General features: G+C 33.8%; 1 protein-coding gene across 4 annotated transcripts in view; it reads left to right on the top strand.

Annotated features, from left to right (window-relative positions):
* Positions 1 to 1,138: 1,138 nt before the first annotated feature.
* LOC149553147 (ubiquitin C-terminal hydrolase 13-like) overlaps positions 1,139 to 17,416 on the top strand; it is a 53,026-nt gene continuing 36,748 nt past the window's right edge. For 2 of the 4 annotated variants that reach the window (XM_089788649.1, XM_089788648.1), the window contains exons 1-10: positions 1,139 to 1,291; positions 1,548 to 1,617; positions 2,474 to 2,624; positions 3,012 to 3,169; positions 3,602 to 3,867; positions 4,939 to 5,157; positions 5,292 to 5,400; positions 5,493 to 5,608; positions 5,855 to 5,953; positions 11,241 to 11,350. In XM_089788649.1, the coding sequence (XP_089644775.1) occupies positions 1,262 to 1,291; positions 1,548 to 1,617; positions 2,474 to 2,624; positions 3,012 to 3,169; positions 3,602 to 3,867; positions 4,939 to 5,157; positions 5,292 to 5,400; positions 5,493 to 5,608; positions 5,855 to 5,953; positions 11,241 to 11,350 (1,328 nt within the window). In that variant the 5' untranslated portion in view covers positions 1,139 to 1,261. Of the gene's footprint in view, positions 1,292 to 1,544; positions 1,618 to 2,473; positions 2,625 to 3,011; positions 3,170 to 3,601; positions 3,868 to 4,938; positions 5,158 to 5,291; positions 5,401 to 5,492; positions 5,609 to 5,854; positions 5,954 to 11,240; positions 11,351 to 17,416 lie in introns of all 4 variants that reach the window. The other 2 variants (XM_089788647.1, XM_089788646.1) reach the window with 1 other exon arrangement.

Genomic DNA, 17,416 nt, shown 5'->3' with positions numbered 1-17,416 from the left:
TGAATTATTTCTTTTTTGTGATTGTTTCCTTTAGTATGTTTTCTTGATGTAAAATATAATTATTAATTTAATATTAAAATATATATTTAAGTTTTAAATGTATTTAAACTAAATGATAAATTGTTTAAATATAAAATATTAATAATAATAAATGATATAATTTACAAATTGTAACACTTATCAATTATACATATTACAAACACTATTATAAAATTTAATTAAAAAATAATATTGGTTGATTTATTTTTACAAAAGTAAAATAATAGTAATAATTTAACTACATTTATTAAAAAATCAAAATTTTAAAAAGATTAGAAATTCAAATATAAAGATATAACATATTGAAATTATATTGTTAGTAAGAATTAATATTGATTAGACATGTTGTGTGAGATGGAAGATAAAATGATTGAAAAAAAATCTTATCAACAAATGTGGAAAAGATAAAGTTGTAATTAATGCATTCATTAGTGCAAGATGAAGTTAGAAAATATTTGTATTTTTGTGAAAGAAAATTAATTTTCTCCCCCACAAAAAATAGTATGGACCAATATAATGGATGAAAAATGTGATGTATAAAATAATAAAAAATTAGAAAATGATATAAACATTTAAAATTTCATATAATGTTTTAAATTCTTTGATTTGACTGGTCAGTGTTAATGTCATATTAAGAATGACATGAATGCATAAGTATTCCTGCCAATGACAAGAAGTAATAAAAACAACTTAGAAAATATTAAAATTTAATATTCCATTTAAAATATACTATAACCATTACTAATACCTTTCCTCTAATATTGAAAGAAAAGGTGTGTTTCTCCCTTGAAAACTTTGTCACAAAAGTCTCTTTATTAAAAGCCTAAATTAAGGGATAAAATTTTCGGAAGTGTTAATCCATGTTAGAGCAACACGTCTCAAAGCGGTGGTCTCTAGAACGACCGTCCACATTCTCCCTCCCTTACCTACGATGACCTCCCTTCATGCTTTTAAAATCAAGCCAAACTTAATTGTTCTATTTGGTATAAAATATTGTCTCGGTTGATTTCAATGCAAATTTTATGCTTTTTATTATATTTGCCGAGGGCACTCCAGTTTTGGGCTTCCTTTTAAACCTCTACCCTTACACTCTATTTCGTTCGATCCAACAAAGGCAAAGAAACAACGTGGTCTTCGCAGGCAAAAATTGCTGCAACTTCGCATATCAGAGGGCGATTTGAGTCAAACTTACAAATATTTGTATTTATACATACACAAGACAATGACGATGATGACCCCTCCGCCTCTGGATGTATAGTCTTCTGTATATCCCTACTTCAGAAAATATTTCACTTTCATTTTTCCAGTTTGTAGTCATTGTTATTGATTTAGGTTTTGTGGTTTTTATTTCTGTTTTCTGAATTTGGATCTCTAGGGATTCAATTACCTCCGAACATCAATTCTAGGGTTTTGGTTGATCTCTTAAACACGAGTAAAATTTTTAGTACATGTATTTGTTCTCGAGTGTGATGTTTTTGTGTGTGTATGTTGCGTCTCGATCTCAGCAGCAGCAAGAGGAAGAAGAAATGCTCGTACCGCATTCTGAGTTCAGCAACGAGGGGGCTCAACCCATGGAAGGTCAGTTAAGCAGTTGGTTTTTTTATAGGTTAATTTAGACTGGACCTAAAAAATGATACATCTGACGTTATGCTTTAGTTTTTGAATAGAATTAAAACTCAGTATTGTATTGAAAATAAAATTGTGCCTTCTGCGAAAGTGAACTTAGACAGATTGCAAAAAGGAAAGTTAGGTTTGGTTAATTGTTGCTTTTGCGGGAAAGCCTTCGACTTAGATGCCAAGTATCTATTCGTTCGAATTCACCGAGGGCATTGTCTGGTACGATTTACTGCACCGAGAACTGGATGCAGTATCTGGCTTGTCTGTTGAGGTCTCCTGCACCAGGAACTCGATGTGGTATATGGTCTTGTCTGTTAAACTATGCTGCTACTAGAATTAAATGCAGTATGTTACAATTCACTCATCACATCCACTTAGTGTCAAATATTGACTCACGCCGTGCCTACAATTGGATGCGGTATATTATTCAATTTGATATAAACACTTGTCATTCAGGCATTTGAACCTGGTCTATGTTAAGAGAGTCGCACTTATCGTAGTTAAGCTTGCCCCATTCACGATTGCTGAATTCTGATACACTTGTCTGAATGAATTGCACGCCAGAAGTAAAGATGATGATTATATGCTATATATCAAGGTTGATTCATACATAAGTATCTGCGCGCAGAAATATTGAAAATTTAATTGCTAAATGTGCTAATATTTTTAAAATAATTTTCTGTCTTTTAACTTATTTTGGAAGTGAAGAGGATACACATGCGATAGAGTTGATTTCAGACATGTTAAAGCTTTACACATGGACATTTCAAAGCTTCAATGGTTAAATTTCCTAATTTTTGAAATGTTTGACACACAGTTGTAGGGCAAGGCGACACTGTCAGTACCGTGGAAAATCAACCTTCTGAAGATCCTCCTTCATCTAGATTTACCTGGGCAATTGATAATTTTTCAAGGTTAAATGTGAAGAAACATTACTCTGACATCTTTACCGTTGGAGGATTCAAATGGTAAGTGATATTTCTTCACGTTTTGTATTTTAGTTGTTTTATTTCTCCTTAATTAAGTGGGGGGAAGGCAATTCTGCATTCATGGCACGTATTTACTTTCATGAATAACCAAAGCACACTCTTTGCAAAACCCCAACAGCTAACCTCAGAGCATGTGGATATCAAAACCTGTCGAATGATTTGTTATTTGAGGCAGTTGGGAATGTTATTTTTAGAAGTAGGTAATTGTTGGAATTAGGAAGTAGTAAATTCCACCTGTGTAAAACCCTAATAGATTTATTCATAGCATGTGGACTTCAATTTTGATGTTTATCAATCATTAATGATTAAATTGAGTTAGCGAGTAGTTGATTTTGTGGGAAGCTGAATTTTGTCTGTATGAGGCAGGCGGGTGCTAATTTTCCCAAAAGGAAACAATGTAGATCAGCTGTCTATGTATTTAGATGTGGCTGATGCTGCCACGTTGCCTTATGGTTGGAGCAGGCAAGCACAATTTAGCCTGGCTGTTGTCAATCAGATTAGCTCAAAATATTCTATACGAAAAGGTATTGGATAAAAAAGTGATTTTAATATATCTTTAAATATTATATATGTTGTTATAGTATTATGTTATCAATTCATATTTGTGGATTGTACTTCTCCTTTGTAGCTATTGAGTTATCTGTGTAGGATGTTACTTGTGCTGTTTAGATTAGTTGACCAAGTTCCCAGCAAAAATATTGTAAATTGTTTTAGTAGGAAATAATTTATACCTACAAGATTGTATAAATGTATAGTTTTTTGGATGGATATTTCCGAAGTTGAGTTCTTCCGATTGTCAATGAGGAATATCATGTGCATCAAACTTTTATGTAGTATTTGCTTTTAGTTTGGTCATGTTTTTTGATGCAAGTCTTTCAAAGTATTTTATTGCTTAACATGTAAATCTTTGTGGCCTTTGTGAGATGAGAACTTAAAGCAATATGTTTCTAATGCAGATACACAACATCAGTTTAATGCTCGAGAAAGTGACTGGGGTTTCACATCATTCATGCCCCTTGGAGACATTTATGATCCTTCAAAAGGCTATCTGGTTAATGATTCTCTAATTGTAGAAGCAGATGTGGTTGTTCGAAAAGTTGATAGCTGTTGGCAGTATGACTCGAAGAAAGAAACAGGATTTGTGGGACTCAAAAATCAAGGGGCCACATGCTACATGAATTCACTTCTTCAAACATTGTATCATGTCCCTTACTTCAGAAAGGTTATTTAATAATTTTATAATGACACTCATGATATTATTTTGTAGTATATTCAGTAAATAGTTTCTGACATTATTTTGCACTCATGGCAATTTCTTTTCATATATTTATATGCTCTAATCTGTTGTACAGAGTTCACCAAAGTAAAATTGCATTAGAACTAGCCTGAAAAATTTACTCAGAAAGACTCATCAAAGTAAAATTGCATTTAAAATTTATACAGAAAGACTCTATTAGTGAAATATTATTTATAAATGTAGAACATTTGTGCTCGCTATATTTTCTGCCAATAACTTTTACATTCTTTCAACTCATCTGTAATTATATGCATTAAGATACATTGCTGTTGCCTCTGTGTTTCTGCTGGTACGATTGGCTTAACTTGGATCTGCCTGGTTCTGTCAGAGAAGAGACAAATTTTAGTGTTATTTTTGCTGCTAAATGTCAGACCTCTTGGCTGTTAAAACTTAAAAAGTGTGTTGATTGCAATTTTCCATTTGGTTGTTAGATGTTGCTTTAGCATCTAAATTTCATCTATCTTAGGTTTTTGTCTTTGCTATTTCATTGTTATAGCTTATGACTTGAGAGTAGACTTTGTTTAGATTTTTTTAATAAAGTTAAATTATTGCAGTTTTGATTAGATTTTATTATTACTGAAATTTTAATCAGGTGTTAGATATCTATCCTATTTTATGTCAATTTGTATTGTTAAGTTCTCAATTTCATTTAATTTTGTTGGCTTCTTTCATTTCTTATGTCTTTTGTCTATAATCTTTTAGTTCAATATTTTTTTTTCATATTTGGACCTAAAGAAAAAATATCTTAGTACTTTTTATCTTTTTATATACTCTTAATCATCAGTTTTTTTCAATTTGTATTCATTGACAAACTTCTTAAAAATATTTTCCTTTCTGAGCTGAATTACAACATGAACCCTTGTTGCTTAGGTTCTAATTGTATCTTTGAGTGGTTTAATTGAGATTTTCATTACCACTTTTTGCCACCGGTTGGCTTTAATTTGGTTTATACAGTATACCTGTTTATCCTGATGATAATTTTTATATGAATATCAGGCCGTATATCATATGCCTACGACTGAAAATGACATGCCATCTGGTAGCATTCCATTGGCTTTACAGAGTTTATTCTATAAGCTTCAGTACAGTGATAGCAGTGTCGCAACAAAGGAGTTGACAAAATCTTTTGGATGGGATACATATGATTCTTTCATGCAACATGATGTTCAGGAGTTGAATCGAGTGCTATCTGAGAAACTAGAAGACAAAATGAAGGTAGTTTATTTTATATTTTTTCAAAGAGGAAATATTTGTGTTTTATGATTGTTCATTAATCTTAGTTGTAAGTTGAGTATATAATTTATTCTCCTAGTCATTTTAACATCCTCTGTTTTTTTGCCTTCTTTCAGGGTACAGTTGTAGAGGGCACAATACAGCAATTATTTGAGGGTCATCATATGAATTATATTGAATGTATAAATGTAGATTACAAGTCAACAAGGAAAGAGTCATTCTATGGTATGTTTCTTTGACCTATGGCTACTTTTATATGTTGTTTGACCTCCAGTTTTTTCTCGTTTCTCCTTATTTCTAACAGATATATTTTGCAGATCTGCAGCTTGATGTCAAAGGGTGCCGAGATGTTTATGCATCATTTGATAAATATGTTGAAGTTGAACGCTTGGAAGGGGATAATAAATACCATGCTGAACAACATGGTTTACAGGTTTGAGCACGATATCTGTGATATCTGCTTGCTGATTTTTTGAACGGTTAAATTTGTGTGTAATTTCAAATAATAGATAGTTGAATATTTTTCCTGTATTTTAAATTAGGTTTGTAATTGATTTTTAATAGCTCTTTGAATCTTTATCTTATATTTTTAGTTGAGTTATTGGTTCTTTCGATAAACAGTAGAACTTTTCATCCAAATCAATGAAAAATTTGAATACTTGTTCTCTGGTGCTTTCAGGATGCAAAGAAGGGTGTTCTGTTCATTGACTTTCCTCCTGTGCTACAGCTTCAGTTAAAGCGCTTTGAATATGATTTCATGCGGGATACAATGGTTAAGGTAATTGCAAGACTACCTTTTTCTTCATAACATATGGAATTTGTGGTTTATTATGTGTTAATATGTTAGATTTCTAATTCTGAATTATCATTATAATTTTGTGATCAATCTTGTATGTTTGATCATTTTTCTCATGGTTGCCATTCACTTTTTAACCTGTTTTTTTGCATGAATTATTGTGGAAGTCAGACTGTTATTATATCCCAATCCAGGTCTGGCCCATGTCAGTAATCAGATGCATATGTTTAGTTTTTTTAGTGGGAATGCGTTAAAGATAAATTCCATGAAAAGGAGAATGATATCTGTCTTTCGCACATTATGCAAATATTAGGAACCATGGATACTGGAATTGGATAAATTTATTGTTGACTAGCATAGGCCTTTAGTTTCGTCTTATAACCTCCATTTTTTAATTGCCGAGGCCTTTAGTTCAATCTTGTAGTCTCCAATTCTTTAGTGCTGAAGTCAAGTTTCAGTACTTAGTGTTGGCATCCCTTCTTCCTGCTACAGTCGGACTGTTTTGCATCTGTGCCTTTTACATAGTTTTGGTTACTATGGTTGAGTCCAGAAGATTACAATAGCTTAATGATGGAAAGTAGCTTTGGTATGGTTTTTGGTTGAATGCTTTGTTTTTTGAGCTTTTGGTTGGTGTTTTAATACATGTTATGTGAGACAATCCCTTGGTTAATAGGCTTTTTGAAAGTTGATTACCTTCTTTCACACACTATATCCTGCATATTTAAACTTCAAATGAAGTTGAATATCAATGAATTGTGGAAATTGCATCCAGCAAATTTACAGATGGTGCTCTTGTGTGTTAAGTCCTGTAATTATATATCTATATGCAGGAATGTGCATGTTTTTATGAGGAAGCCAAACACTGGCTGTATCTCATGATTTACTTCAACTTTATTGACAGAGTGGATAGTTGATTTTCCTCTGTGGCAAGGCTGTAGAATTGTGATGCAAGAATTAACATATAAGATTTTGTCACTGCCCTTGGACAGAGATTATGATGTGAGCGTGTTTGATGAAAGTATTTATGTTCGGATCTTGATATGGTATTTGAAGTTACAATTTAGTCAGGCTGTTCCTCAATTCTATGCTATGTTTATTCAGTATATTTTTATTTCTAAATGTGTTGGGCACTGTACATATGGACACAAAATTTTGTTTTCTAAATATATATTTTCTCTCTACTTTTTTGTTGTAGTTCTCATGTCAGCCTTAGTAACCCAAATAACCCGTTCTGAACCCTAAAACAAAGCAGGAAATTCTTTTTAATATTTTAACAATGGAGTAGCGCAATCTAATATGGTATATTTTTTAAAGAGCATATCTTTTTTTTATTAGGCCTTTAGGAGGGTTTAGGCATTGCAAGTAATTGGTGTACATAAACAAATGATTGGAAGGTAGATGTTTTGGGACTGCTTTCTTTCACTTTATATTTTTTGTTATGAAATTTTAAGGTTTCATGTGATTACAAATAATATGTTGGCCCTTTTAAGTGGTAGAGGTTGAGTGGTGGGTGCATGAAGGCAAGCACAAATGAAGTGTTCCATAACCGGCATGCATGAATATTTTAAACAGACTATCAAGTATGCATGAAAAGTGTTTACTGACTGGGTCCAAGTATGCATGCAAATTATTTAATTAAACAAGTGAACATGTTGATTTATTCTCACCATTTATTTCCTGCTTAGAGGAAAGCTTCTCTAACTTTGCTTTAGAAAGTTATCTGCAAAAGTTGACAGTGAGCAAAGTATCCTCCATGGATGATTGTTTAGGTCCTAGGATATGGATATTGCTTTGATATCCAATGGAAATTTTCTCTTCCACGTGAAATGGTTTGTATTGCCTGAACTGACTCTTATGAAGAAGATTATGGATGCCAAGCTGAGCTGGAAGTTTTTAGCAAAAACTTTTGGCACTGTCAACTGGGAGAACATTCTAAGGCTCGTATTCAACAGCAGTCAATTGTGTTGTTGTTTGTCTCTCCTTTTTCTAGTAGAGAATGATAGTTATTGAAGATTGGGTAGGATAAATAATTGTAAATATATAATTCAAGGGGTTTATAAGTAGAACAAGGAGTCTTTAGCAAAAACTTTTGGTATGGGCACTTGGGGAACAATCTAAGGCTCATATTCAACGGCTATCTATTTGATATGTTGTTTGTTGTCAGATATCTGCAGCTCATTTAGAAGCCAAACTTGATTGTCTAATCTGAAAGATTGAAATCTTTGATTATGGTCATTGAGTTCTTTGAATTTGGCTATGTCTGTTGCATATTATAGTTTGGTATGTTGAGCTGCCAAATCAGTATATGGTTTGTTTGTGAAAATATGTAAGCATTTACCTTTTCTAATAGAAAATAATAGTAATTTTAGATTGATAATTGTAATTATATAATACAAGGGGTTTATGAGTAGAAAACGATCCCTATGGGATGTGAACCAATAAATAATTAGGTTTAAGCTAATGATTTGTATGTACAGGAAAGACCTTTCTTCTCCTTATCCTTCTGGCAGAACATATTTTGTGTTGAAAGTCATTAAAGAAATTGAAAACAGAGCGCCCTGTAGAGTTGGTTGTTTTGCCAAATAGTATGCATGTACTAAGATGTCATATTCAGGATTTTTCTTGGACTCTCTAAAGTTCAGGTCATTCAGAAAGTTAATTTCTCCATCTCAAACTATATTCTGTGAATGGGTGGATGTTGAATACCCAAGATGATCCACTACTTCCCTGGTAAATGGCCGTGGCTAGGGAAATATAGATGCTCTTATCAGTGCTTGTGTCATTTCTTTTTGTATTGGTCTTCAACAGTTCACAGTATTCTGTTAATACTGACCTGTGTTTTACAAATTGCAGGTTTCAGTATGTTTCTGATGATTTTATCATTATTTTTCTTGTATTTTTTGGTACATTTGTGGCACTGTTGTATGGTATTATGTTTAACTTTTTTTTTGTTATTTTAAAATAATAATATCTTTTTTTGATATTTTAATTGTGGGTTCTCTAGGATGCCTGTGACTGATTTTGGAAAATATGAATATATAAAGGTCTACAAACCAATTGTGGCCTAAACATCTACAATTGTAATATCTCATAAAAACCTGTGACTGATTTTGGAAAATATGAATATATAAAGGTCTACAAACCAAGTAATAGGAATTGCAGGGACCACAACAAAAACAAGGAAACTTAGCAACCTTAAGCTATAAGACAATCCTGGAGCAGAAGTTCCATCACCCTTCTTGACCAGCTTGAGTTCAGGCTCCATAAAATCTCTCCTTGAAGTCCTGATAACACTGTTTTTAAATGCAGCAGGAGAGTAAAGAGACTGTAGTTTTACAGACAGCCAGCTTAAAGGATTACTTTGAGGTTACCTATATAAAATTGGCAACCCAGCACTTGTCAAGTCTATCTTTTGTCGAGATCTGCATATAGGTTGATCCTTGAGTGACACAACCATTTTTCATTCATTCTAGTTTGCATATTGGTATCTTATGGTTTGAAAGATTACACAGGCAAATGATTGTGTATCCGCAGGGCAACTATTCATGACAAGTAGGAATTTGGAAGTAATGAAAGTGCTGATGTCATTTAGTGTCAAGTCACAGATCATGATATTCAATTAAAATCATGAAGTTTCAGCTTCATTTAGTTTGTCTAGCATATTTATTTGTTTTCAAAATATTATTTATATATTTTTAGTAGCCTTTCTTTAGCTGCCCTAATGCAGTCCATCAGAGTTGGCAAGTTTTTACCATTCCCTTGCTCATTTAGAGAAGGAACAGTTGATAGATTCTTGCTGACATGCATGGCAACTTGAAATTTAGCAATTTTATGTTACTTCCCCAAAGTCTATTGATCTTATTGAACCCGAAATTGAGGCTTTTTCACATGCAAATATTTTTAGGATTAATATTTTAGCCTTTCTGGAAAAGTTTAGCCATAAGAAGCAGCAGGTAGCAATTGAAAAATATAGAATTTTGAGGATGTTCAAGTTAGTTCATCAAAAATAATTCAATTTTATATATTCAAGGCCTTACATTGGGTGTTCATCGAAGAATCAATTCGCTGGCACAACATAAAAATTCATGTGCACTTGCTATGCATGGTCATTTGGAGATGGATTGGGGTGAGCCATTTCACCAGAGAATGTGGGTATGGGGATAGGGATGCCTTACATTTGGGGGTGTTCATCTAAGAATCAATTCATTGGCACAACATGAAGATTCATGTGCACTTGCTATAAATGGTCATTTGGAGACGGATTGGGGCAAGCCAATTTACCAGAGAATGTGGGTATGGGGATAGGGATGCTCTTGATGTCCCATTACTTAAAGTCTTCAAGCAATGAATTTAGCCACTGTTAAAAGAACACACTTGGACAAAGAGGTAACCTTTAAGTGGAGTGTGTTCTTATTGTATATACTATATAACACATGATGAACATAATGAAACCTGTTGGTTAATTCCAGATGAAAATCTGTCTTAAATAATGAACTGATAGTGGCCAATCAACTAGGGGATGCATTAGTGAAGGGGGAATAGAATCTGCCTTGTCATAGGAGCAGTTCCTTGAGTGCGCTTGGTAAGCAACATAGTATTGGGTTTATATAGTATGCGATCCCTTAGTATATTTGATCAGGTTATGGGAAAGTAAGAAGGAAAGTCAGAGAATTTGTTAAAAAGTAGAAATCACCACAATATGTGAGCGGGTCATCAAAATACACCCATTTGCTAATTTAATGTACTGTGTTAAAGAAACCTTTGTATTTTTGCCCCCGTCTCTACAGTTTTGTCATTGCATTGATGCACCCATATGTCTTTAGTTGACACAATATTTTTTTGTATTTGGGTGTGATTATATTGTTTGCATTTGCGTATGTGTTCTTTTTGACCTTGGGTTTTAGAGCCTCATAGTCTGTTGTGTTTCCTGTGGCATACGAAAATCATGCCCTCAAAAATTTCTTGGTTGTCAATCCTATATGGGAATTGAATGAATCGAGCTTTCAAATAAAGGACGATAGATTATCAGCTTTAGCTTCTCAAACAGTTGATTTTGTAGAAGGTAGAAGGTCCCAGTTATGAATAACTCTTTCCTGGATCTTTCTGGATACAAGGCATTCAAATATTTACTTCTTTTGTTTCTTGTGCACTTCTAATTTGTGTATATGATTGTTTGCTACTAAATTGATTTTTATTTATATTCACTTTAACTTTCAAGAGTTTCTCAAATTGAAGGATGTGTGTGCCTTTTCTCTTGATAACTCTGCAGATAAATGATCGGTATGAGTTCCCTCTACAACTTGATCTTGATAGAGAAAATGGGAAGTACCTATCTCCAGATGCAGATAGAAGCGTGCGCAATTTGTACACACTTCACAGGTTCATTCTAGAATCAACTTTACTTTACCTGCCTTGCCAGTTAAAATTTTAACTTGATATGACAAATGTAAGCTCATTATAATTTATATCGTAATGGAAATTGTATATCCGATGGAAGAGCATTGAATTTGGTGCTAGATTTATTTCTTGAAAGTGGTGGCAAGCGAAACTTAAATCTTGAACGAATGGACTAAGGTGAAGAAGTTCACATGGTCTAATTAATTATTAGACATACACCAAATCCCAAAGTTGCAATGAGAATTAGAGAAATAATATAATACAGAAAGAAAAATAAGATGTAACTTGTTCAAACTAAAACTGAGAGCATGAAAGTGAATTTTAGCTTATGCTACATGAAAGTAAATTGACAAAATAAAGAGTAACGTAAAGAGTACAAAAATAAAAATCTAACAGAGAGAGCCTTGGTTTTGTCTGTGGTGACAAGTGATCCCTCATTTCAACAACCTGTACAGATACCTTTTAGACAGAGGTATCAGTGCTCTTTCATTTTAAAGAGTAAAAGGACTCACTTCTTGTATAAACTCATTGACTTATTTCATGTATGCTTTTGAATGACGTGATTTTCTACCCAGCCAGCCAGCCTTCTACCTTTTCTGATTCCCAGATTTATGGTAGGCATAAGGAAGGGAAAGAAAGGTGATCATTTAAATTTAATTTGCTTACATTTATTGAATGATTAGGATTAATTATTTTATCGATGTCACGGTCTCAGACAAACTAAATAATTGACATATGATGGAAATAATATGACTAGGAAATGTAATGAAACACTCAGTTTTGGTTCCAAATTAGAAGTTAAAATCCTTACACAATCATGCTAACTCCGCTGGAGCAAGGATTGGTCTGTTTATCTGATTTGTTGAAATTACTGGTCTTGTTGATCTGTTCTGAATTGGGAAAGACATTGTCTTTGTTATTGTTCAAATGTTCTTTTCAAACTTTTATAACAAAAGTAGAATCACAAATGAGTAGCTCAATCATGTCTGTAGAATGTTGTTAATGCCATGCAATAATGTCCAATTATAAGTCTATTGCTGAGTTCACAACTGCTGTGTAGTCAAAGAAACAGGACAGACAAATGTAAAATAATTAGGTTAAGCAAATTATGTTTGCGCACACGTATGTTTGATTTTGGAGGATAAGTGTTTTCTGTACGATGAAATTGCTAGAGGAAATTTCTTTTTGCTGAGTGCTCAAAACACAGTTTCCATAGAATCGTTAATTGTATTTCAAAACATACAATATTAGGATCATATCTGAAAAACATTGTGGTTGGTGATAATGAATTAAGTGTGTCAAACATCCCCTTGTTATGTAGTTAGAACCTTGACTCTCTAACCGAGCCTAAAAAAGATGAAATTGGTGTATGGTGCAACTTATCCTCCTAATGAAACTTGAAGCATTAATTGATAATCCAAAATGGAGTATGTGGAAATGTTATGGTTCTATTCATGAGTGTACAATCATTAGTTTGTAATGCAAATCGTACGAAATGAGGTTTATGTTTGAAAAACATTGTGGTTGGTGATAATGAGTAAAGTGTGTCACACATCCCCTTGTCATCTAGTTACAAGCTACACTCTCTAACTGAGCCTAACAGAGATGAAATTGGTGTATGATGCAATTTAACAACCAAATGAAGACTTGAACCATTAATTTTATAATCCAAAGTGGAGTATTTGGAAATGTCACGGTTTTATTCATCAACATCAGTACAATTCAAAATAAAAGCATTGGGTGGGTTGAAATCTGGTGCACAAACATGAATTTGGCTTATCCTTATTGCCTTCAAGGATATCCTTATTGGTGCTTTTGAAAAGTGATGCGCATGCATTTGAACTTTGATTATTGTGCTTAAGACATATCAGTTGGAATGAAAGGTAATGGTTCATACTTGCAATGAACTCGAAAGTATTAGAAATTGAATTGAAGTTGAAACAGCGTGATTGATAATTGAGGCCTGTAAAATTACTGAAAGAACAGTTGGATTTGAATGGGAGAAAAAGTTTAGGTTTGCCAAATTTTTGAGCTTATAAATCACATTTTTGTGGCAAGTGATTATATGCATGCTTCTGTCATAGCCACCAATAAGACATGCGTTTGAGCTAACAGTTTGTTTTATCGTCGTGTCATCAACTTTTAGCTTATTGGATTTGTAAGCAGATTAATCATATATTAGGAAAGCTTGCAACATGCTTTTTATAATGTTGTAAAGAATGTATTTTAGACCCTCTTTGTAGAGAATTGGAAAATAAGGAATAGAGGTAATGAAGATGTTGTCAACATTTACACGTAATGTTTCCAACATTGTGAATGAAATAAATTGAGTAGGCGTCATCTAGTTTTGCATGAATGAAGTCATAGATTTTTAAAACATGCCCAAACTAACTAGAAAAATACCTAAATTTATTAAAAAATACTTGAAAATATTAAAGTACTCATTTTTTTGTTGCAAAATTCAATTGTAAAATGTTTTAACGAGTCCAAGTAAACATGAGGAAGTGTCTTCTCTGTGAATTGATTCTTGAATACACATGGATTATGAATTTGCATCATCATGCAGAGCCAGATAATATAACTATTTACTAATAGATAACGATTATGATTGTTTTTGAACCATCATAAATTGCATACATTGGGAATTAAAAATCACATATTTTTACAATTTCTTCTTACTCAAATTAGGGCTATAGAGGGTATGGTTTTTGCACTTTGCTGTGGCACCTTGCTTGTACTAGAAGATTGTGCTTGTGGCAACACCCTATTGCTAGATGGCAATAACTCCTCTACCATACTGATGTCATTCAATCACCATTCAACCTCCCCTGTTTTTGTTGTAGCCACATTCTCTGTAGCTTGCCTCTTGAAATCAACAATATCATTCTTTGTCGCTCATGATCCTACATGGTCTTGTTTGTGGTTTTCACACCAATGCTCCATTGCAAATGGGGCCTCCCTCCTTTTGCTTTAGCAAGTAGGAGTCGTTGTCTTAGGTGGCTTGAGTTGGCAACATTTTTCAAGTCTCCAAGTTTGAGGGTGAGTTTGAATTTTTTTGGCTTGTTGGGAAGTAATATTTGTCTAGGGTTTGTGTGGGAGTTTTAATGTCCTTCTAAGGTATTTTCATAGCCTAAGTCCTAGTGGCAGGGTAGGATTTTAGTCTAAGGGAGGAAGGTTTACATGCTTGGGAGAAAGTTATGGATTGTGAGCATTTCTCCTTAGGACAAGGTGAGGTCCAAGCATAGTAAGGGATCCTTATCACGGTAACAAACTGATCAAAGCAATGTTAAAGCGGTGAAGAGAAGGAAAACTGGTAATTTTCCTAACGATACTTGTCGCAGTCATATTTGGTGGAAATCTTCTCTCAAGATTTCCACCCTTCTCATCAACTCAAAATTGATGCAAAATCATGCTTAGGCATAGCAACTTGAAAATAGGTGAAAGAATTAGCATAAGGGTGGGTGGTAACAGATTTTTTGGGAGTCTAAGTGACAAGACCATGCTGAAAGTCCTCTTTCCAAAGGAATCCCACTAGTGGAAATCCTCTTAGCTTAGGATTCCCTTCACATTAATACTCCCAAACTCAAAATTCCACCACATCATTTAAAATCCGATATATGGCATGAAAGCAACATCATGTGTAAGAATAAAACGAGAAATTATCAAAGAAGGTTGAAATGGGACAAGTTTTGAAAATCATGTTTGGTGGAAATCCTCTCTCCAGAGGATTCCCATCACCCTTAATTTCAAATAAGTGTTAGAAGTAAAGGATGTCGAGTTAATGTGAAATTGAGCGACAATTATGAAGGTTTGGAAAGTTTTAAGGCAAAGGAGGGCTAAATCATATACGGTGGAAATCATCTGACCAGAGGATTCCCGCTTGTGCAAATCCTTTGGTTTAGCTACTATCCATTTTATAATTCTAAACAAGGGTTTAGGAGGGGGGATGTCACTAACGGGGAGAGACTTGATCAAATTGTTGCTATGAAGCTTTCAAAGCAATGGATAGTTTTTTGGTTCTTCATGGTGAATTACTTGTTATTGCTTTGGAGTGTTGCATGGTTTCCTCAATCTTTTACTTGGAGTGGATTTATTTTTCATGTTGAATTAGTTTAGTTGAATGGAAGTTGTTGTGGATGTTTACTTGTTTGACTTGAACAAATCCAGGCCACTAGCCTCATGCTAATGGTAAGGGTTCCTTGCATGTTAAGTCGATGATTGAATGCACTTAACTTCAATTGATATTCAATCTTTAGTTCGCATCCATTTGATGGAATTGGAGAGGAGATATTGATAGGAAAACCATTTGAGTGTCCCTTAGAAGCTTGCACTAGGTGGTTGGAGCTGCTAGTGAGATTTGCAGTTAGAAGTAGAAGTAGAAATAAAAGTTATAAGTTGGAGTTGAAGTTGAAGTGGAAAATTTGTAAAATTAGAAGCTATATTTGAATTGCACATTGTGAAGCAAAATCTTTAGAAGTTCATTGGATGAATAGCGTAAGTCCCTTTGTGATAACCATCATATCATATCATATCATAAAACTGAGTGAAGTCCATGATCAAGAAGAAATCTCAAAGTCATTTCATGATCTTACTTTGCAAGATTAGCATGGGAGATGACCTTATATCAAGAGATCATTGAGTGTTCGGTGTTTCTCCTTGAAACGTTAAGTATTCGATTCTGCATGTTGTAGTGGAACAAAACTCACATCAACAGGTCTAATCACAATATGGATGAATCTCATCCAAAACTAGGTTGTTTTGATTTGCCCTCCACCATTTTTGTGCAAAGTTGAAGTTTGCATTGTGTAAAATTAGGTCAGTGAGGTAATGTCGAGTCAAAATGAACATAGACGGACTTATGATCCTTATGCAAGAAAGGTGGCAGGATTTTTGATGTATGATTGAGATGTAGTAGTTCTAGTAGCCCATCCTGATCTACCACAAATCCAGTGCTAACAACTTACTACAAATGGGTAGGTGACCTTTGTGTGATTAATAATTTTATTGTTTTTTCCTTGCTCATGAAGAACACATCTTGAGGAGCCTTGGTAGCTAAGCTTCTTGAATCTATGACAATGTTCTATAGATGGAGACATCACTGGGTTAGGGGGATAGGGACGGGACGTTCCTTCCTCACTGCCCTTTTGTCACTATTGTACTGTTGGATGTGAGGAGGGCATGAGATCCTCAGAACATATGGTCTAGGTATCTTTTAACCATCTTAGGGACATTTCAATGCCCCTTGTCACCAAACGACCATACAAGGGAATTTTTAAAAACTATTGCTGCCTTTGGAATTATAAAACAAAATAAGAATGATGACGAAATCGTTTCAAATCAAGTTGATGTTTTTATACACATTTAATGAGTTCCAGTTATGAAGAGTTTGTCTTGAGGGATGATTAGAGGCCTCCCTTAACTACATTTTTTACTTGATTTGATAGAATGCTTCTCATCCTAATAATCCATAAGACTTTATGATATTTTTTGATATAATAAAAATACTCGGCTTCACACTAGGTACTGGGGGTACCGAAGTACTGCCATTCTGGAACCATGCTGCCGTCAGGATGGGTACATGAATTTGTTTTTGATTTTTGATTTTTGATATTTGAATGTTACCATTGGATATGTACTATGTTAATTGTTCTGGTTCGTGTTGCAATTTTGCTATATTTAAGTATTTCAATTTGGTATGTTATATTGAAACATCATTTCAGAACTAGCATTTCTAGTTATATATGTATTGTACACAATATAACCCCCCCCTCACCCCCTCATCTCAAAATTGAGCTCCTTTGTTCCTCGTACTTGAAACTTTTCCCAACATACCCCAACACTAGTAATTTGATATTCAACATTCAAAACTTTAAATTCAAGTATTAAATATTTGTAATTTTGCTGTTATACATTTTTTAATAACTAGTATTTCAGGTATATATGTATAGTATATAGTTTACCCCTCGACATCCCCTCAATCTCCCCAAACTGAGGCTCTTTTCCACCTGTCTCAAGAATTGTCTTGCCATCTTGCCCCACCCTCTCCCC

This window comes from Cupressus sempervirens, chromosome 6 (genome assembly GCF_028749045.1).
Source record: "Cupressus sempervirens isolate cs-2001-9-10 chromosome 6, ASM2874904v1, whole genome shotgun sequence".
Classification (NCBI taxonomy): domain Eukaryota; kingdom Viridiplantae; phylum Streptophyta; class Pinopsida; order Cupressales; family Cupressaceae; genus Cupressus; species Cupressus sempervirens.
Note: the sequence above shows the minus strand (reverse complement) of the source record. Positions and strands in the feature narration are given on the sequence as shown.